Raw genomic sequence first — 22,866 nt, 5'->3', positions numbered from 1 at the left:
TAACTTCAATCAGATTTTAATTTTATGGGATCCACTGTGGAAACCTTCCAAAGGAGATTAATTAAAACGATGAATATGAACTCAAGGACCATTCTAAAATATACATGTTTAACAGTGAATATATTAACGTTTAATCCACAGAGTTAGGTTCAGCTGCGGCTTCATTTCCACAAGACGCTATTTCACAGCCCAGCAGTAGAGAATTGTAACTTAGGGGTTTAACAAATGTCATGATAATGAGATACTAAGATCTCGATGATATGAACTAGATAGATTCTAGAGAAGAAAATTTGATGGTCCAGAGCTAACAACTAGTCCTAATAGGGGTCCTACTATCTCTGATTGTCAAATAGTGCTTCACAGCATTTATGAGTAAGCTAAAATAACAATTGGAAGTATAAGTGTTACTTCAAATGGAAAAGTAACAGTGGTCCTGTTTCAGACCTTGGCAATCCTGACACTGTCATTCTTTGGTGCAGGTGGAATTCACTGATTTCTGACTATAACTTGAGGATTCTAACAATTATCTGATCTGAAAAAATTATGTGGAAAGGATAAAAGCAAACATGACAAAAGTCATTCTTTTTTTAACTGTGTTCCTTTAACAATATCTGAACCTGTAGGTAGTACACTACCCCACCCAAAATTTGGTTATTAACCTTGCAGCAAATACTACAGTTAATTTTTAAAGTTCCTTTCATGTAGAAAGCCTGAAAGGCAGTCTCTTCTGAATTTAATAAAGCAAATTCTGTAGTACAGCATATAGTTTCTTATCTCGAATATGTGTGGTGCTTTGGTATTGACATAAACATTGAATGAAAAGCAACAAAACTTTAATATTCATGAAGGTAATAAGGAATGTGAAATTTTTATACATACAGATGATGATTATAGTCCATTTAATCAGCATTAGGAAGTGGAAATATTTTAAGGTATGAATTGATTTTTACCAGATGAAAGACATACAATAGAGATTAGGTTATAAGATAAATCATCCAAACTGGAAATTAAGCTACATTTTTGGCTTTTATGTATAAATAAAGAAAATGTTCAGCACAAACAATTTAGATTTATATTCTTAAGCAAGTAAAAATGGGAAGGTTTTAAATTAATATAATTTCTTTCAAAAATTATGTTTTATAAAGGATTTTATGATGTGCTGCAATACCAGCCCTCTTTCAGCCATTTATTTCTACGTCCTTAAAGGTTCTTGGTAAGACACAATCCTTGATAGAAAAGAAAGAGAGAGAGATTTTTGAAATAAGCATCAATTCTGGTTAAGTATTTATTATAATCTTAGCCCTTCAATATCTCACACAATAAGTCATTGTTTTAATTATGTGATAATAAGAGCAAGTAACTCTATTTGGTAAATAATGTCACAAGTTTCCTTCTAAAGACTCAATATCATTTACCACACTAACTCACCACTTATAACATTTTTTTCTAAGTTATTTACTCCTTTTCTCTTGAAAATAAAAATCTATGCCATAATAAAATATTTAAATCGCATAGAAACACTTTTCCACCCCGATTTTACCACAATTAAAAATAAAAATAATTTTTCACTGGTGAGTCTTGTGAATTTTTTTCTGCAGTGTTCAAAATATCTAAAAAGTGGAACTTACATAGCTCATATAATTTATTGTTTTCAATGACTAGAACAGGACCACATGTACTTTGTCATTAGATATTATTTTAATATTCTTGGTTGAACACAAAATATAATTCCATTTTATATTATATCTTTAAAAGTGCCAAAATTATGATCCTATATAATGGTTTATATCATTTTATTTTACTCTTTTAGTTATTTTTCCAAGGAAAGAAATGTATTATTAACCATAGGTACTAGGAAATACATTTTTTAAATTGTTTTATGAGGAAACACTTCAGTAAATGATTACAAATGGTTATATACAAATGTAGTCCTGAAAATAAACACAATACTATAATTTCAATAATTATTAATATGATTGTCAAGTTGACTGGTTCATACAACTGTGCTTCTCAAACTTTATGAGTTATGTATGAACTTATATTGAGAAATAGGAGAAAATGTGATTGTTTTTCTTATCTCCGAACATACAGGTTAAATTTTGCACATTTAAATATTTCCCCTATAAATTGATTTATTTTTCCAATTGCCACAAATATCAATATCAAATGACAAGTATTGCTTTGATTTCAGACAATCCAGAAAATGTGTTGAATTAATTAATACTTCAGGAGTTTGCTTTTTTTCAAAAAAAATGAAAGAAATATTATTCTTTTTCCTTTCCAATGGCCATAAAGCATGAGTGTTATAGATCATTACATGTCTGAAACTTATAATGACTCTCTTGAATAACAATCTGACAAAAAGAAGTAGCTGTAAATGAAAGCCTCTTCTTACCTTTCTCTTGGAATACATCTTGGATATTTTAACTGCCCTTGGTTACATTGCACTCTCAGTTCAGATCCAATAATAGATGACTCAGCTATAATTGTATTTCCCCTACAAAGAAACTCAATATATTCACCATGGAAAATATGTGGTCTATTGTCAAAATTCCATTTCAGGAGTAAATTATTGTTTTCCATTTCAATGAAAGATAACGTGCAAGGCTCTAGAGGGGAAAAGAAGGAAAATATCTTGATACATCTTAGTTCTAACAGGAATCATTGTGTTACCTACTAAAGATGACTTTAGACTTCCCAGGCAAGTGAATGGCAAGCAAGTTAGTTAAAATTAATATTTCCACCAGAATATATGTTCAAAACTCACAGAAAAGAGTGCACCATTTATCTCTGTGGTCCTAGATTTAGAGAAAGGATATGTCCTGCCGATCATTTAGTTTCATGCCATTAAATTTTTCGAAGATAGCAAACAAAAAGTAAAGGCAATTTTCAGGTGCGTTGATAGTTACTGATAGTCATTGAAACAATGATCTTTCCCCCCTTTCTTCTTTATAAAGTTTAAATAAAATATTCAAAAGACAAATCCTTAATTGCTGGATGGATAATGTTTTATGTAAATGTAGACACGAGCTAGATCATCAACATTGACCCAAACTTTATAAACTGATGCCATACAAAATGGTAGACAGTTTCCTATCTTTTAATTTCTAATTAAGGAATATCGAGATTGTAGTAAAATGTTTTAAATTCTAAACATATAAACTGTCATTGTGTCCTTTCCCATATGTATTAAAACAAAACAAAACAAAAACTTAAAATATGTATTAGGATACCCAGCAAATCTCTTTAATTTTTTCCCATGATAAAACCACTGATATTTTTAAATTATTAAATATTATTTTAGAAAAATATGATTTTTTTGTGTTCTTATTTGCCTCCTGGATATCATAGCATTAAGGAGTCACTTCTGGCACAGGTAAAAAGGTCCAGAATTTCAAATATAAAAAATCAGTCATACACCTGTAATACATTAACAAGCTTATTTACAGTAGTTTGCTCTTATCCATAAAGGATGTAGTCCAGGACCCCCAGTGTTTGCCTGAAACCACAGATAGTACCAAACTCTAATGCCATCAATCACAACATGGTCCTGTTCATGTCTTCTGCCTAGAAATTTAATGCCTTTTCCATCTTAACTAAGCATTTTTCATGTGCTGTACCCAAATATATCAATAATTATATTAATATATAATGGATAAATTCTAAGAAACTACTCTCTACTAAACCTAGTAACTTTCAAACGAATTAAAAACGCCAATTTGTCTTTCAACAAAAAAAATTCAAAATTAGCATGCTTCTCTAGTGACCTCTAAAAATTATTAAGGAAGAGAGAGCACTAACCATACACAAATTTAAATTTCAGAGAAGCAAGAAAGATGGAATACATGTACTTCCCAATTAGTATGAGATCAGCATAAACTTTATACTAAACCTGAAGGAAAATAAAAAACCAAATGTTCTCATGAAAATAGATGCAAAACTACTAAGTAAAATATTAGCAAATAAAATCCAACAGTATATAATAAGCATAATTCATCACAATCATGTGGGAATTCTATGGGAATATAATCATGCTTTAACATTCAGAAAGAAGCTATATAGTTTACTAAGTTTGCAGGGGAAAAAAACAAAAGTTATTATCTTATAATCATTTCAGCAGATATTGCTAAAATCATGTGCCTATTGAAGATTCTTAAAAAAATACTCTGAGCAAAATGAAAGTTTCTACATCTTTAACTTGATTTTTTAAAAATCACTATCACTGCCTTTAGAGGTAAATTATTGAGAGTTTCACTGCGACATTGGGAAACAAAGATGTCCACTACCTCTTCTATTCAACATTGTCCTAGCCAGTGAAATAAGAGAAGAAAAACAGTCAGAATTGGAAACAAAGAAATTCTTTCTTATTTATACAGACGCTATTTTATGCTTCTGAGGGCCCTGGCAAATGTTACTTCTATCATGAAGCCTTACCAATAAAGTATTGACTTGCTTCCCACCTTTCCATATTGAGGTGGCCATTTCTCTCTTTATTCCCCCATTGTACTCATGTTTACTTTTCTTTTTTTTTTCATGTTTTCTATTGTAGTACATTGAATAAAAATTGTTAACATGTTTACCCACACCACTACTGTTTATTTACCTTAAAGATCTATAACAAACTAGTACCTAAGATAGGGTTTTTACTTAATAAATACTAATTACAGAAAACTGGACTACAGTTATTTATGATCTAAAAGAAAGAATAGAAACCAGTGGTTAAATAGGTGCACAATAAAATAATACAAATGCAGTAAATTAAGCATTGCATCAATGTTAACTCAAAATGACAGACGTTAAACATACCCAGTTTGACTTTGTTAAATAGAGGCATAGTTAATAGTACGTACCTAAACACAAAGGCGGTGTAGTCCACACTCCTTCTAAACAATAGGCCTCCCTGGACCCTTGCAGGAAATAGTGATCAAAACATCTGTATTCTATTGATGAGCCATTTTCGTAGGTCTTTGTGGGTGAACTAACAATGACTCCATGTTTAATAAGTGGAGGAGAGGCACACCTTCCTTTAGTTTCTGCAAAAATAAGTTTTACAATGAACTTTATAATGAGCACCCAGTGCTTTTGTAATTGCTACAGATATAAAATGAGATATTTTATGCAAAGCCATTTTGGGGAAGTTCTCAAATACTTTTTTAAATATTAAAAGATTTTTTCAATAGTATTGTACCATAAAATCTATTGTTATAATCATAATTCTTTATTATAATATTCAAATACTTATTTAAAATTATCAAAGTATTAAAAATTATGATCGTATTTTTCCCTTTTTAATCTAGCTGAAAGAGAAAGTTTATGAGATTTCTCTTGATGCCATGCTTTCTGTATGTATTATTTTTATTAAAGTAATAATTTCTAAATCCAGAGAGTATATGAATTCTCTCACACTATGTGTCAATCCCTTTCCTGAGACAATGGTCTCCAGCAATCCCTAAGTCTAGTGCTCACTTGAGTATGATCAATTCTCTGATGGTCTGGTGGCATTTATAAAACCTCTTGATTTTTTCCCATTAAAAAATTAGCTTACTGGAATTAAAAGATCTCGGCACAGTCATTCTACCTAGGTACATAAAATTTCAGCCCAGGGGCAGATATTGATCAAGTAAAAACTTCACAGAAAGTACTACTGTTTTAGTACTACTGTTTTACCTTTTCTAATACACAAAGGATATTTCACTTCTCCTCTATTGCACTGGACAGATAACTCAGACAATGGGGTTGATGGAGGTAAGGCATATCCCTGTTTACAAGCAAAATCTATTAAATCTCCATGTAAGACTTTTCCTTCAAATTTCCACTTCATCTCTATGTTATTTCTGTTCATGTAATCCACATTAATAGTACATGGCTCTGAAAAACAAAATGCTTATTAAAATTCCTTACTCATCTGAAAAATACAAAAGTGACATGTTTTTTAAGTAAAAAAAATCATGACAGGCCTCAAAAGAAATTTTTTATATTGGACATTTATCATTATTAAAGCTCTTCACATACATAAGAAAATATATACTTCATCACTATCAAATAAATGTACACATTTCTTATTGTCTTTGGTATGTCATAAATTAAAACCTCTTAGTTTGAAACATGAAATATTGTTTAAGGTCATTCTTCAGTAAGATGAATGATTTTCTTCCTACAAAATAAAAACTTTGAATTAGAAAACATGTTTATTGGACATAGAAAACTTGCCACTTGATACCAAATAATAAATAAAACAAAGACCCTTGTCCTTCTGAAGCTTACCTTCTTACTGGGAGAAAAAACCACAGTAAGTAATAAATATAATAAATACACATGAACTTTATAATTTGTGACCCTCTATAAACACAGCATAACATAAATTAGATGATAAAAAAATACAGTGGGGAGGGAAGTGGCTATCAAAAGACCTGGGGGAAGGGAGGTCACACTTTCAAGGGGATTGGAGTAGGCCTAAATAAGAAGAATTATTTGCGCAGAAAGAGGGAACAACCAGCACAAAGGACCAAGGTAAGCACGTGCTGTTTGTTAAGGAACAATAGGAGACCAGAGAGGCTAGAGCAGGGCAGGGAAGATGAGTAGGGAGAGGTCAGAGAGGTTTATAATGTCTGGAATGATAATTCACAGAAAATTCAATTCCCTAGCACACCGTTGTCCAAATTTATAGTAATAGTTCTTTGAATTTCAGTGGCTAAGCGAGACACACAGGGCTCTTTCTTCTTGCCCTGGTAACAATGATTGATCTTCATTCAGTAGTTGCTTTGATTCATTAACACCAGGGCTGTCTTGAGACAACAATTAATTGTTCAAGAACAAAGTATTTTTAAACCTTATGAAGTTGTTTCATCATGAGTTTTTCCTTTACTATTAAATCCAGTCTCTATCCTCAGAAATGACTGTATTTCCATTCAATGCAATATCATTCACATCATTAAAAACTTAATATCAAAAACATTTATGAAAATATGAGGGCAATACACAATTTAAAGGTGTAGATGTATCCAAATTTAAATGCTAATAATATTCACTTTGTGGCAGAAACTACGAATGAAAGATTGGAACAGCTTAAGATTTAAAACTTACATGTATTTAGAAACACTATAAATAAGAAGAAAAAATAAAAGCAAGTTACAATATACATTATTTTCAAGTATATAAGATATAAATATAGATCTCATGAGTATGAAAATGATTAAACTATGAACAATTTATTTGTGAATTAATTTGCAAATGAACTGCCACTAGAAAATTAAAAATCCACAATTGACTAATACTTAAATAAATCAAATAAATGCTTACAGGATAAATAAAAAATGCCAAGATTAAGATAATAAAGTTGTCAAAGATGAAGACAACTACTACTTTAACTACTTATTGTAGAGGGTTATAAGTCAGAATACAGTTTTTGATAGAAAATTTTATGACTAATAAAAAAAATTAAAATTCTCATTTTGATGATCTGGAAGTTCAAATATCTGAAAAATACAAAAAAAAATATGGAAAAAGTAAATATAATTAATTTTTAACAAAGTAAAGATTTAAAATGTATAAATGATTAGTTACAAAATGTACTGATTGGAATATAAAACATTGAACACTAAACATCCATCAATGAAGTGATTAGTTAAATTAATTATAGTGTATCTGCATTATTGAGTACTATGCAGCCCTTAAAATATATAGTAGAAGCATGACAAATTATGTTTAAATATATTTTATGTAGCAAAACACAATATATATAACCTCTGCATGGTGTGATAGCATTTTGCAGAGACCATGTGTGTATGTGTATTCAGAAAAAGTTTAGAAGATCATTTATTAACTAATTCATTAGAAAACATTTTTATATAATCAATACAATATCAAAGATGTTCATTTGGGGAGGATGTGATGGCAAATGAGATGTTAGCTTTACCAAGGAAAGAATTGGATTGATTATTCCTTTTTCTAAATGACATTCCAAGGGTGGTACAAGCAGACATTAAGGGATATGTTGGGGGAGGAGTTCAATTAGGAAAAAGAAATCATGACATTTAATTAATCACAACAAAGTGAATATACACAATGGCACTGAATTGTACCATTAAAAAGGTTACAATGTTAAATTTTATGTGTATTTCACCACACATAAAAAAAAAATAATGAGGCGCTAAAGCAATACCAGACGCTAATATATTAGGGATGTTCTACTTTAAAAAGATGAGAATAGATAAATACTTGGGGAAAAAAGATTAATAAAAATTCATTTCCTTGCTTTAAAACATTATTAAAAAATCACATAAAAATGAAAAAGAAATTCAGTGTGCTTTCTTTCTTACCCAAGCAAACAGGTGGTGGGGATGACCATTTTCCTTGTTCACAGTGAGATGTTTTTGATCCTCTCAATAAGTAATATTCGTTGCATCTGTACTCCACTGAGGATCCTATTGGATAGCTCGCCAACAACCCATCCACCACAGCTCCATTTATAACATTAGACGGAGGCTTACAGGTCTCATTATTCTCTAAGCAAAGAGGTTATTTCTAAATTAATATGAGCTCATAACAATATGATAGAATATAGTTATACACACTATGGCATCTCAATTTTATGCTAAATAATTTAGAACAAATAATTTCTGAAATCACCAGAAATGAGAGAAACATTATTCAACTCAAGTATTTCAAAAATCTGCTAAGAAAGAATAAACAGAAAATGTTTTCCCATAAATGTTATGCTTATATTTCTCACGTCTTGATTGTGAAGGAATTATGATATAGATATTCTTAAAATCTATAGAAAAAGAAACTATGTTGTTCAACCTAAAGATTATGTTCAATTCTAAAATTACCCTACTGCATTATCCACTTCTATTTTCTTCCTTCCCTTTCCTCTTCATCTCAGGACTCCATCAATGGGTGGATGAAATATCCATTTTTTTTTTTCTCTCTAAAATTTCTCTCTTACTCTGCTACTTTCTCCATAACTTTTGTCTTATGTAATAAGTATTCTGGATAAACACATTTGTGGAAATCTCTCTAGGACCTGATGATGAAACAAGAATGGCAGGAAGGGTAGCACACAGGAGGAAGAGTGTAGCCCCGTGGTTTGTTTCCTTCAGTCAAATGAAAGACCAGGACGTGTCTCAGAAGGATGTAAGCTTTAGAATGGGCAGACCCAAAAGTGTCTGTCGGCAGGTCTTATCCAAGGTCAGGAACAGAATGCTCTCTCCTAACTTTGTATGACATATAACGAGATGGTGTTCATGGCCACTCAATTCAACACTTTTATTTACTTCTTTTATGAAGCATATCGTTACTTATGTGCTGTTATTTAAAGCTCACAGATCATGATATCCCTCAGGATAGATAATAATGCCTAACACTAATACATTCGAAAAAGTTTTTTAATTCCCAGATTCTTTCCATTAGCTCAAATTCTCCGTACACACATAAAAAAGTAGCAGAGTAGGTGGAGTATCAATGTGTTTGTAACTCTTCTGAGCTGTTGTCTCTTACAATGAGTATTTGGATAAATAAACAGAATGAAAACTTTTACATCATAGGCTTAGCTATTGATGGTAAATGTAGCACACATACCAACGCACTCAGGGGGGAATGTCCACTTTCCACCACGACAAGTTATCTCATTTGATCCCCGGAGATGATAGCCACTTTGACATCCGTATGTCACTCTATCCCCGTTGTAATAAACTTCAGAGTGCAGGTTTGCCGCACCATTCTCAATGGAGGGTGGTTCCTCACAGGCTATCTTTTCCTTTCCTTCTGAAAGGTATAAAGAAAAGAGACTGTTTAGCTGCCATGTGTAGATTTCACTGCAGGGAAACCATATTCAAGGCGTGGCTAACCGATGCATTTTGGAGGTTCTGTCCATTTTCCATTTTCACACCGTATTTCTTCGGACCCCTGGATCTCAAAATTAAGTTCACATTCTATATGAACTATTTCTCCATGACGGTAAGTTGTTGCGTATGTTTGTACTTTGGAGTTTAGAGGCAGAGGTGGAGGAGGACATCGATTTCTTCTTCCTTATGGAAAAATGTCAACATGTTTGGTCATATGAATATAAAAAATAACAAAAATTTAATAACAATGTTTGTTGTGCCAAGCATCATAGAAGTTATGGCAGAGATTCTAGAAGCACTCCTTTGGTACCCCCATCCAAATGGTAACCTCCCTTGAGGATGCCCTGTCTATAAGTGGGAGCTGTGACTTGCCTCTAGACAACAGAACACAGTAAAGAGGATGGATTAGTATGTGATTATGCATCCATGTTTATGTCACATGACACTGGGACGCCATTCTTGTTGACAGACTTTCTCTCCCTGGTGATGTTGAGAAAACACTCTGCCAAATTGTGAGTTTCCAAATGGGGAGGACCGCAGGCAGGGGGCAGAGGGCTCCTTCAGCCAACAGTCAGTAAGGAACTCAAGTTCTTGGTCAGCCAGCCTGCAGAGCCGTGAATGCTGCCTGTAACCCAGTGAATTTGACACTTTGGTGGCAGCTTCATTAGACATTGCCCCAAAGGAGCCCATTATGCCATGCCCAGACTCCAGACCTACAATAGCTGTGAAATAAAACATTTGGGTTGTGTTAGGCCACAGAGTCTGTGGGAACATTGTTATGAGTCAATAGAAATGAAATCAGCAAGTATTTTACATTCATTATCTCAGTAGTCATTTAGTCCTGAAATAATTGTGCTAAGTAGGAATTATTATGTCTCTCATATTATAAATAAGGAAACTAAAAATCAGTAAATGAGTAGTAGCAGGTGGATCTGTTCTTGAATCCATATCTATCTGAAATAAAGTCTTCTGTTCTAAAATACTGGCTGTCCTAATTTTCTATTGCTGCTGTGACAGAATATCATAATTTGCTGGCTTAAAACAACATACATTTACTCTCTTCTCCAGTGCAAAATCAGTCTCACTGAGCTAAAATGGAGGTGTCAGGAGGGCTGCATTCTTTCTGGACACTTTGGAAGAGAACAGCTACTTTGCCTTTTCTGTCTTCTAGAAGCTGCCTGTATTCCTTGGCTCATGGCCCCTTCCTCATATCCCTTCAACCCATTGCTTACATTGTCACATCTCCTACTTTCTCTGCTGTAGTCAAATCTCTCTGGCTCCCTTTTATAAGGACGTTTGTAATCACATTTAGAATTCAAATGGATAACCCCGGATAATACTCCTACTTCCTAAGTTTTAACTGCAAAGTTCCTTTTGCCATATGAAGTAACACTTCCTGATTCTGGGGATTAGGAGGTGGATGTCTTTTTGGAGAAGAGGAATCGTCATGCAGCTGACTACACTGCTTATCATACACATAATGACCACTTACCCAAAAAAACAACAGGTACGTTGGTATGTTGACGAATGTGAAGGAAACAGGAAATGTGTTATAGGGGTTAAACAGAGATTAAATACATCTCCATTTATTTTTGAAATAATATGTTACAGAAAATTTGGTAACAATCTTCCTCTCTACCATTAAACCAAGGCTGTTGAGTACAACTGGAAAATCACATAGTCATTAAAGTTATTATTCAGTGTGTTTAGAGAATTATGATAGTTCCAGGCAATCCCTGGCACATCCCTGATCAGCTCCCGCGTTCATTCCTTCTAGTACCTGTTTCAAATCTTCACTTCTCTCTTCCAAGTTCTACTTTGGATGTCTTTCACCTGCCTGTCAATCTTGATATTAAATCCTACGTTACACAACATAGTGGTTAACCAGCTGTTTTCTTCTCTCCATGTTTACCAATCTTCAAACTCTTGTTTATCTTTTAAGATCTGGTTCAAAGATTATCCATCGCTTCAGTGAATGCTGTCCCACAACAGACCAATCAGAATCTGTAATGTTTATTCACCTCATTTATAAAACCATTTGTTTTACATTTGTAACGTTTATTTACCTGATTTATAAAACCATTTGTCACATCACAGCAGTTATTTTTTCTTGTTTCTTCTGCTCAACTAGGACCTTCTCCATATTATGTTTGAGGTGTCTTTAAATAACTATTGGTATCTTTTTTTTTTTTTAGTTTATGTTTTTGAATTGGGGTCCTCTAACAAGTAATCATACCACCTGCTTGAACGCATCCAGTGATAGAAATGTAACCATAGCTATTACACTTTTGGATGGCTTTTACTAGATTTCCTCATTTCCTAATTTCACTTGTGGGTAATATTCCTTTGCTTTTTCTGTTCTCTATCTCACTATTTTAGAGACTGAATTCTCACATCAGGAAATATGTGGCCAATTAAGAGAAAGTATCCTCACAAACTGCCAGATTAGGGTGATTAGGTCTAGTAATTTTTTTTTTTTTTTTTGTAGATACAGAGTCTCACTTCATCACCCTTGGTAGAGACCTGTGGCGTCACAGCTCATAGCAACCTCCAGCTCTTAGGTTTAGCTGATTCTCTTGCCTCAGCCTCCCGAGTAGCTGGGACCACATGCGCCCACCACAACGCCCAGCTATTTTTTTGTTGCAGTTTGGCCAGGGCCAAATTTGAACCTGCCACCTTTGGTATATGCGGTCAGCGCCCTACCCACTGAGCACAGGTGCCACCAGGTCTAGTAATTTTCAATAAGAAAAGTTATCACTATTAAGTAGAGATTTAAAATTTATAAGACAGATTATACAATAATAAATTTAAAAGCTATATTCACTCTAAAAACTAATATAAAACAAGATTTCTTTAACTAGAATATACTAAATATTTCTAAAAATAGCATTGATTTAAAAAACATTATTTTAAAAATAGTACTCAGTATAAAAATAAGATGCTATCACAGACATTTTCTCCAGAGCTTATGAGTTAACAAAGACATAATATTTTTGAGTGTGAAATTTAAACATTTACCTTCACATACGGGAGGTTCGGGGTACCAACCAAAATTATAGCATTGAATTAAATCAGATCCGCTTAGATAGTAATTTTCATGACAGAAAAACTGAACTACATCTCCTTCTTCATAGGTTTGTTTTACAGGATGAAAATAACCATTTTCTATTAATCTTAAAGAAGAGCACTTTAATTCTAAAAATGAAAGAATGAATAAAAATGTAAAGATAATTACTTTTTTCTGCTACAACAAAATTCACTTACTATTAACGTGCCATACCTAGAGTAGAAATTAATAAATTTGCCACATTCTTTTTTAAATAATAAAAGCTAATGAATTTCATTGCATATATTAAATATCATTAGGCTTATTCTAATTTAATTCTGCTGTGAGCTAAAACGAATTTTTCTTTTTGTTTTTATTAGTGTTAGATCATAGCTGTGTGCATTAATTTGATCATGGGGCACCATGCACTGGTTTTATAAACAGTTCGACACATTTTCATCACACTGGTTAACATAGCATTCCTGGCATTTTCTTAGTTATTGTGTTTTAAAGACAGATGGAGACGTTACCTCTTTCATGTTTACATGGATGGAGCTGGAACATATTCTTCTTAGTAAAGTATCTCAAGAATGGAAGAAAAGGTATCCAATGTACTCAACCCTACTATGAAACTAAATTATGGCTTTCATAGGAAAGCTATAACCCAGTTATAACCTAAGAATATGAGGAAAGGGCAGAGGGAGGGAAGGGAGGGGGGAGGTTGGGCAGAGGGAGGGTGAATGGTGGGATTACACCTGCGGTGCATCTTATAAGGTTACATGTGAAACTTAGTGAATGCAGAATATGATTGTCTTAACACAATAACTAAAATGAATTTTTCTAACTTTAGAGATGTAAATGATCAAAGGCTATTGTCAACATAATTTAAATCAAAAGTAAAAATTAAACTAGGAAAAGTAGAGCACAATTAGATGACAACTTATATACACTTCTACATGAGAAGGATTTCAGAGTAAAAGTGGGTTTTAGTAACAATGAGAACCTACTGGTACACTTGGGGGTGAGAGACCACCCATACGTGGTACATTCCACCTCCTCCGTCTTCTTTCCTCCCGCTGTGTAGAAGCCAGGAGCACATTCATATCGTATTTTATCCTTCACTTGGAATGTTGTCTGTGTTGTGGAATAATTTCCATTATATAATTCAGGAGCCAAACATGTTTCTAAAAAAATTAAAGGTATTTATGCTATGAACTCATATAATTATTAATAACCTAGAATGCTAAAAAGAAATCTCGAAATGTATTTTCACTCAATCTTAAAAATATATGGCAGATTGAACACTTGGCAATCCGAAAAAGAGGTATTTTGTGACCTAACTCTGCCAGACTTCTATTCTTAGAATTCTTGTCTACAGCACATCACCCAAGGCTACCATACATCTGAAGGCTTAGACAGTAGCAATGTTTTGAATATGTGCCATTTTTGGAGCTATACAATTTAAACAGCTTGCAACATACTAACAAAGTATAGATATCCAAACTATTGAATTATTTTTAAGTATATCTGACATTGGTTTATAGTATAAGCTTGATGATCTTGAATTCTTTGGTAATAAAGGGAATAGTGATTTATAAAAGTTGTAAGAAAAAGGTATATTAAAGTTCTTTCATTTTATTACATTCCAATTCCTTTTTATTAGTACAAAAGTAGGAACTACTGTAGTAGGTGTGTTGTAGGGGCTGAGAACCCTTGGATTAAGGAAACATTTAGCATTTGAGAAAAGCAATGCAATATAAATTTCCTGCTTTTGAAGACATCATGAAAAATGAATTATGTTAAATAAAAATACGTATGAATATAAGAAAGTACTGGGATCACAAGCTTCTGTCTTCAGTTTTAGAAATGATTCTTATACCATGTTCCTTCGTACAGGCTGGTGGAGAAGACCACCCGTCAGAGAGACACTGAATCTCCTCTTTGTCCTTCCCTCCAGTGGTTCTGTATCCTGAAGCACAACCATAACGCATGTTCTCTTGGATTTTGTACAACAGTTTTACATCAGAGATGTAACCATTTCTCAGGTCAGGCTTTGTGCATTTTTCTAGGGTAAAAAGATATTTATTTGTTTGCCTTGGTGCTAAAAACAAGTTTGTCTTTTATCACATTGCAAAATTAAGGTAGAAGTATAATATTCTTAGCTGGAATATGAAGGAGAGAGAGAGAGATAATTTTTACTGCACAGTTTCTTGATTTAATTTAATTTTGTATATATCTGCATGAATTTTTAAAAAATGGTTTTGATATGGACTTTCTTTGTATTTACTAATTTTAACATTTATAGTTGTTTCTCTTCTTACTACATCTACTTTCAGACATGTTTGCTGAATATTTCACCCACTGGAGCCACCAACTTCTAAATAAAACTGCCTTAGCGGAAGCCCCTCACTGTGGAAAGCAGAGCTTAGGATATGCTCAGCTCAAGAAAGGTCACCTGGCCCAGTGGAAGCCAACTGATAGCTTGACTATAGCATAGCCTGACACAAAATAATAAGAGAAGCCAATTAGACTACCATCTCACAAATTAGAACTCAAAATGCAGATAAACACATTTTTTGATGGATTGCATAAAAGAAGTTGGCACACAAAAGAGAGATGAGTCTAGCAATGACAGAGTCCTAGAGCAGACTTGTCTTTTCTAAGGCCAATCTGTCCTGGCTTCCTATGCATAATTATCCATCTAAGTTCCTCATTATTTAAAGTAAATAACTTATATCTGTGTTCCTTGCAATGCAATAAATAGTTTCAGCTGTTGCCCTGTTCCCTTCACTGAGTATTATTATAAGCAAATATCAAAGCGTTATTTGCAAAATTTCAGAATGTACCTTCATTTTGTAAAAAGATAGTCGACCAATAGTTTTGTTCTTAAGGTTTAACCATGTTTCATATTTTACTGAACTCTTATATTTACAAATGAATTTGTCTGAGCACTGTAACCACTGTCAGACACATTCAGTTGACTTACTGAAGCACTTTGGCTCTGGAGACCAGCCTTCTGTTGTACACTTGGTTTGCTCTTCCTGTTTCCCAGTTTTAGTTGTATAACCAGCCAAGCAGAGAAACGTCAATTTTTGGTCTATGCTCATGGGAAAGTAAAACCTTTTGAAAGTATAGTAATATTGAGCAATCCTTCCATTTTCCACAGGAGGAAAATCACAGGGTTTCTCTGAAATGAGTAAATGTCAAGCTGAATAGAAAAAACACATGTAAAAGCATAACATTTGTGATCAAGTGACAATCAAGTGTTTAAATTAAAAGTTTTTGCAGATACTTCAACTAGTACTCATTTTTAGTACTTAAATGTATAAGGGGCTTTTGGGAGAATACAAGCACTCCTGTTCTTTTTCAATCATAAAACGAATCTACATGAACAAGAGTCAGAGTAAAGTGGAAAGGTTACTTCCTCAGGAAAGCTTTCCCTAAATGTCTAAGAATGGCATTTTCTAATAGACATGTAATGCAAGTCTATATATAATTTTAAAATTTCTAATAGTCACACTAATAAAAGTAAAAGGAGCAGTTGAACTTAATTTTCAAAATAGGGTTTGTTTGACCCAATATATTAAAAATATTTTACTTTTTTTCTTGAAATCTCTCAGAATACTACAAGTGAGAGCATAATGTGATACAATTTCTATGAGAAAACACTTTTGCAATATTTATAAAGGCAAAACATGTCCATAGCATATTACCCAATAAAAATATGTACATTTGTGTACCCAAAGACAAGGAAAAGTATAATCATAGCAGCACTATTTTTATAGTCCCAAAAAGGAACCAATGTAAATATCCATTTATAGAAGAAAATAAAAATACATTTTAGACTATGCATACAATGGAATATTATACATTAAAATGAATGGTGAGGGCGGTGCCTGTGGCTCAGTGAGTAGGGCGCCAGCCCCATATACTGAGGGTGGTGGGTTCAAATCCAGCCTGGCCAAACTGCAACAAAAAGTAGCCGGGCGTCGTGGTGAGCGCCTGTAGTCCCAGCTCCTTGGGAGGCTGAGGCAAGAGAATCGCCTAAGCTCAAGAGCTGGAGGTTGCTGTGAGTTGTGGCGCCACAGCACTCTACCGAGGGTGACAAAGTGAGACTCTGTCTCTAAAATTAAAGAAAAAATAAAAATAAAATAAAATAAAATAAATGGTGAATCTCACAGACATCATATTGAGTGAAAGAAGACATTTACACATGAGTTATGGTTTCTATTCACATATCTTTAAAAGAGGACAAACTAATCCCTGGTAAGAGAATTCAGAAAGGTCACTTTTGGGGTTTTGTGACTTACAGGGATCATTTAGGAAGTTTGTGAGGTACCGCTAATGTTCTATGTCTTGATTTCAGTGGTATAAAATTTTATAAAATTGTATATAAGTTTATCTTATGATTTTTGCATTTTCTGTATATATTATACTACAAATAAAACATTTACTTTAAAAAATCTACTTTTATGTTAAAGATCCTAAAAATCACAAAAATGCTTAAAAATAAGAAAACCTCAGAATTATACTGGAAAGGACAGTTATCGGGGGTTGAAGAAGGCCTGGAACCAGTGGGGTTACGCAAGCTTCAATGCCTTGGTTGATCACTGCTTACTGTAAGCCTTTCTATAACGCTACCATGAAACATAAAATAATAGTAGTAATAGTGCAGGTCTGAGTGGACAGTGAATGATGAATAACAAAATTTCCAGCAGCGAATAGAGAAGTAGATAAAATATCATGTGCAGGATAGTCCCCATTCCCTGAGAATTCTTTTCACCATTTTGCATCTTAAGGCTCCAGGAATTGATAATGAAAAACAATAGCAGTGTAGCTGGTGAATGCACAGGAGTTTCCTTGAGGAAAGCAGTTGCTTGTCAGGGAGGGGCAGCAAATTTGTGGGCAATCCTAGGTTGTGGCTTCAAAGACTCCCTGTCCTGAGGCACGTCCCTCCATCCCTAGGAGAGGCACATTCCTTGCTCAGGTAGCTGGAACGCCTTGGAGAATACGAATTCATGAGAAAAAATCGATGAGCAGTGTAAGGAGCTCAACCACAATTAAAAAGAAAGTCAACAAACTGGACAATCAATACCAGAAGGAGCAAAATTAATGGAAGAAAGTGATCAAGAATTTCAAATTTGCATTATGAATATCTTTATGTAGATAAAGTTACTGACAATACAGATCAGGAATAAATGGCGATAAAGAAGAAACAAGTAGAAATGCTGAGAATGAAAATATAACATTTGATACAAATAACCCATTAAGTGTAGAAAATGGCAGAATGAGTGTAACCAAAGAACTAATAGTCACACTAAAATATAAAATATTAAAATTCTTACTTTATGACTTTAGGGCTCCTATGTCCCACAATTCCATAGGCCATTCACATTGTATTATAATCCAAAGATGTGGGGGAAAAGGTAAAGGATAAGGATAAGGCAAAATTTGATAAATTTGTTTATGTTAAAATCAAGGCTATGGCAGGATACGGTGGCTCACACTTACAATCCTAGCGCTCTGGAAGGCCGAGGCAGGGAGAATTGCTCAAGGTCAAGAATTCAAGACCAGCCTGAGCAAGAATTATACTAAAAACAGAAAATTTAGCCAGGTGTGGTGGTGTGTGCTGGTAGGTCCAGCTACCTTGGGAGGCTGAGGGAGGAGGTTAGCTTTAGCCCAGGAGGTTGAGGTTACAGTGAGCTGTGATCTTGCCACTTCACATTTGCTGGGGAAATAGAATGAGATTCTGTCTCAAAACAAAACAAAAACCATTTAAGGATATTTTGTTAAAATGTTTAATCTACAAGGCATTTCCACAAATCCACTATAAAAAGGTAAAAAACAAAGGAAAATGCTAATCAGGTACAACTCACAAAGCTTTGAACATGTAAAAACATATGAAGAGAAGTAGAAACATATTAGGAATAAGAATGGCAAATAAATAAAAATGGCATGTTATTTTGTGAACAACAGCTTGGCAAAATAGTACAAAATGGATAATATGAAGTGTTGGAGACGATAATGGGAAGCAACAATTTACATTCTTGGAGACTACATGCTTTGAAATAGCCATTCTACAAAAGTAATATGTCACTACTCACAGAAATCAAGTATAAGAATTGACCCAACAATCCCACCTGTGAGTGAACGCTGGCTACAGAAATTCTATAGAGAGACAAAGCCATTACATTATTCATTTCAGAGTTATTTTTGTTTAAGTGAGAATTAGAGTAACTACATGTCCATCACTGGAAGAGTGGATAAATAAAACATATGGAACGCTACGCATCAATTACAAGCAAAACAGAGTCAACAACATGAAAATATATTCAAACAGGTTCAAGTAAAAAAAAAAAAAAGAAGAAAAACTCTGCAGCAAGTTCCCATTTGTGGGAATGTAAAACACATACACAAAACAAGACGTATTTTACAAAAGTATTTACATATAAGAACACAGCAGAACATTTTGGTGGGTCTCAGGAGAAGGGTGATTTAAGATCAGGGATAAGGGGAGAAAATATATATAGCAAAAAGTGAAACCTCTCATAGAACAATAATGATTTTATAACAGGAAATGAGAAGTGCAATTAATTCAACTCTTGCCCCTGAGGTTCCTGGTGGGGTTGGGAGGAGCTTGTGAAAATGAGATCATTGTCTTTGTCCGTAAAAGGCTTACACTTTTTGTTTGTGTGAAATGAGATTGTAGCCATACAATAATTACAAAATCAGCTGAACTATTACAATGTCTTCATGGTACAGATAATAGATAATTACATTAGCCGGTATTTCCACATTTAGACATAAAAATAAAATTAAAGAAAAATATACATGCAAAAATTATCCTATGGTAGAATTTAAAGTATCAAATAAGTTGATTTCTATTTATTTCACTTACATAATTTTAACTGCAGATCTTTTTTGGTAAAAAAAAAAAAAAGAAAAAGTGTAAACCATTCAACTAAAAGGAAATTATAACTCGTATATTTTATCTTACCAAGTTCTCTAAAATGTTTATTTCAGAAAAACATTGCTGTGGTTTCCCAATTTGTATATTCACTCTTGCCAATGCTAACTGACCTCCCTGGATTTTTAACCCAATAGCTTAATAATACTGATAATTGTTCCTAAATAACACACAGTTCAACACTGTCTCACTTTCACTTTCACACTAAGCTTACACAGTAGGCACTCTGGTTATAAAGATATATAATAGTCAGGGAGCCTATAAGTGTCTGGATTTGTCTGGACAGTCCTAATTTACACCTGTTGTGCAAACGTAATTATTAATAAATCCCTCTCTTTTATTCTCAAAAGAGTACATTTTTGTATAAACATTTATATAGACCTCCTACTAATCACTCTAACCTACTAAGAACTCCAACCAATGAAAAATCATTGGGATACAAATAGAAGTATCAAGAGTAAAAAATTGGCTGATGATTTATGAATATTTCTTTTTCAAATTTCTCACAGTAAACTCTCAACTCAAGAAAAGAGAATTTAAATTGTACAAGTTTTATTAGCGTTAGAAATGAAATTATAATTGAGATTAACATGTGAATGGCCCGAAAGCCTTTTTAAAGTATTTAGATCTTGGTTGCCTATGCTGCAAAACCTAGAGATACAAAGGGTTTTGTTCTACTTTGTTTTCTAAGTTACGCTACTAAAAGAGTAAGTTACTCATTTTCAGACTCACTATTTAGTTACTATTATAAAAAGTAATGTTTTAAAAAGTACATGTTATAAAGTTGATTTATCGAAATAGTATATTAAAACTCCAATTATATGAATGTATGACTCTCCATTTATATTTTTAGAGAATAAATATTAGGAATTAATTTTACCTTCTGCAAAGAGTCCTCCTGGGATTGTTAGTATGATGATAAAAGCCAGATTTTTCCACCTCATCTTCAGTGGTGTGCTTCTAAAGGTTTTAACAATTCTAAAGCACTAGGAACTGGTCATTAAGTACATAATACTTCTCTTGATGAAAAAGTTAATAATTTACAAGTTCCTTTGTAACAAGGCTTATATTTCACTTAAAATATTTTCAGATAATGTTAAAATAGCACAACTGTGTTAACTGACATTACTTTTAATGTCAGACTCCAATAAGAACATAACCACATAACCCATAAGGGCAATAATAGCAGCAGCATAAATAATTAACACAGACTGCATAAAAAGCAGGGTAAAATTTCAACCTTAATTCCCAATTGTAGGTTCACAGAGTAAAGTTCATTTGGGGCCATTGATCTTCATGAATGCTGATGAAGTGAAGAGATGAACTTAGAAACATTAGATAAAGGATTCCTATGTTCAAATATGTTATTGCCTAGATTGCACTCCTTAAGGAAAAATGTCTCAGGCTATGACACAGTAGTCATATTAAAAAGAGTAATGTCTGACATTTAGAGAGTTTGTACTCTGTGGCAGGCAGGGAAATAAGCACTGTGTTGTGTTATCATTCATCTGTGAAAAACATTTTAAATGTCCACTATATGGCAGGCTTTGTCATAGTCTTGAGATATATAGCAATTTACAAAAAAAGGAAATAAAATTATTGGCCTCATGAAGCTAACATGCAAATGAGTGTTAAAGTGCAAAGTAATACTGTGAGTTAGGAGCTATTATTGTTTTAATTCTGTAACTTTTTATTAGAATGTAACATATTAACAGAAAAGTACACATGCCATGAGAATTCTCACAAACGGAGCACATGCGTGAATCCAGAACCTAGGAAAGGAAATGGAATATACCAGCAACCCCAAATCCCCCTTCCAGGTCACCGCCTACACTCGCCCCAGTGTTAAACACTATCTTGACTTCTAAGGGTGTAAATCAGTTTGGCCTGGCTTTATACTCCATAAACGGAATCATGTCACACGTGTTCTTTTATGTCTGGCTCCTTTTTGTTGATGATTTTGCTTCTGAGATTCATCCATATTTTGGAGTGTAATACATAGATCTTTACTATATAGTATTCCATTCTGTTAATATGCCACAGATTATCTGCCCATTCCACTGTTCATGGAAATTTAAATAATTAAACAGTTAAAAAATAACATAGCATCTGCCTAGTTTTAAAGATTTTTTTCTTTGAATATTTTCAGACAAAACCTCTGCCTGGATTTTACTATTAACATTTTATTAAAGTTTGCTTATTAATTTTTAAATGCTACAATTAATTTAAATTTAACATTAGATCTCCGTGGTTTATTTATTTTGTACAACTGAAACTTTGTACTCTTTAACCAACACCTCTCCATTTTCCCCTCCCCCGACTCACTCCTGACAACCACCATTCTGTCACTGTCTCTCTGTGTTTGACTATTTAGATTCCACATAAAAGTGAGAGCATAGAGGATTTATATTTCTATGTCTGGCTGTTTCACTCCTCATAATGTCCTCCAGGGCTGTCCTTATTGCTGCAAATGGTAGAATTTTCTTATTTTTAAGAAAATTGGTTGTTTGTCTATAAAGTTGACACAACGTGAGGGCTGAGGGTATCAGGGGTACTGAACCCTGTGCAGTCAAAACTCCACATATAATTTTTGACTCCCCTAAAACTTTACTAATAGCCTACTGTTGGTTAATATTTTGTATGGTGTATGTATTAAATACCATATTCTTATAATAAAGTAAGTTAGAGAAAGAAAACTATTATTAATAAAATCGTAAAAGAGAGAAAATATATTTGCTGTTCATTAAGTGGAAATGGATTGTCTTAAAGATTTTCATTTCTGACTGCCTTTACATTGAGTGAGCTGAGGAGGAGGAGGAAAAGGCTTTGTTTTACTGTCTCAGAATAGTAGAGTGGGGAGGGATAGTGGAGGCTGCACTCGCAGTGTAACTTCATGGAAATAACATTGTAACTTTTCAGCTTTTTAATTCTCTAAACATGTTTCTCTATGGTATCAATCCTTCTTCTACCATTTGCTTTAGTTATAGTGCCCATTTCATAGAGAAGTG

The 22,866-nt window shown here is 33.4% G+C and overlaps 1 protein-coding gene across 2 annotated transcripts; it reads right to left on the bottom strand.

Moving 5' to 3' along the window:
- Positions 1-569: 569 nt before the first annotated feature.
- Positions 570-20,964, bottom strand: F13B (coagulation factor XIII B chain). 2 transcript variants are annotated; one of them, XM_053607704.1, is made up of 12 exons: positions 20,739-20,964; positions 15,878-16,078; positions 14,771-14,956; positions 13,899-14,075; positions 12,864-13,040; positions 9,849-10,028; positions 9,580-9,765; positions 8,319-8,504; positions 5,668-5,868; positions 4,851-5,033; positions 2,396-2,609; positions 570-1,226 (listed from the first exon to the last, which is right to left on the bottom strand). In XM_053607704.1, exons 1-12 carry the CDS (start codon positions 20,800-20,802, stop codon positions 1,193-1,195), a joined length of 1,989 nt encoding a protein of 662 aa, XP_053463679.1. In that variant the 5' UTR covers positions 20,803-20,964; the 3' UTR covers positions 570-1,192. The 2 variants fall into 2 exon arrangements, with proteins under 2 accessions (XP_053463679.1, XP_053463680.1); XM_053607705.1 differs by having other exon boundaries at positions 825-1,226; positions 15,878-16,099; positions 20,739-20,819.
- Positions 20,965-22,866: the final 1,902 nt, after the last annotated feature.

The sequence above is a fragment of the Nycticebus coucang genome, chromosome 10 (genome assembly GCF_027406575.1).
Source record: "Nycticebus coucang isolate mNycCou1 chromosome 10, mNycCou1.pri, whole genome shotgun sequence".
NCBI classification, from domain to species: Eukaryota; Metazoa; Chordata; class Mammalia; order Primates; family Lorisidae; genus Nycticebus; species Nycticebus coucang.
This window is presented reverse-complemented; position numbering and strand designations above follow the sequence as displayed.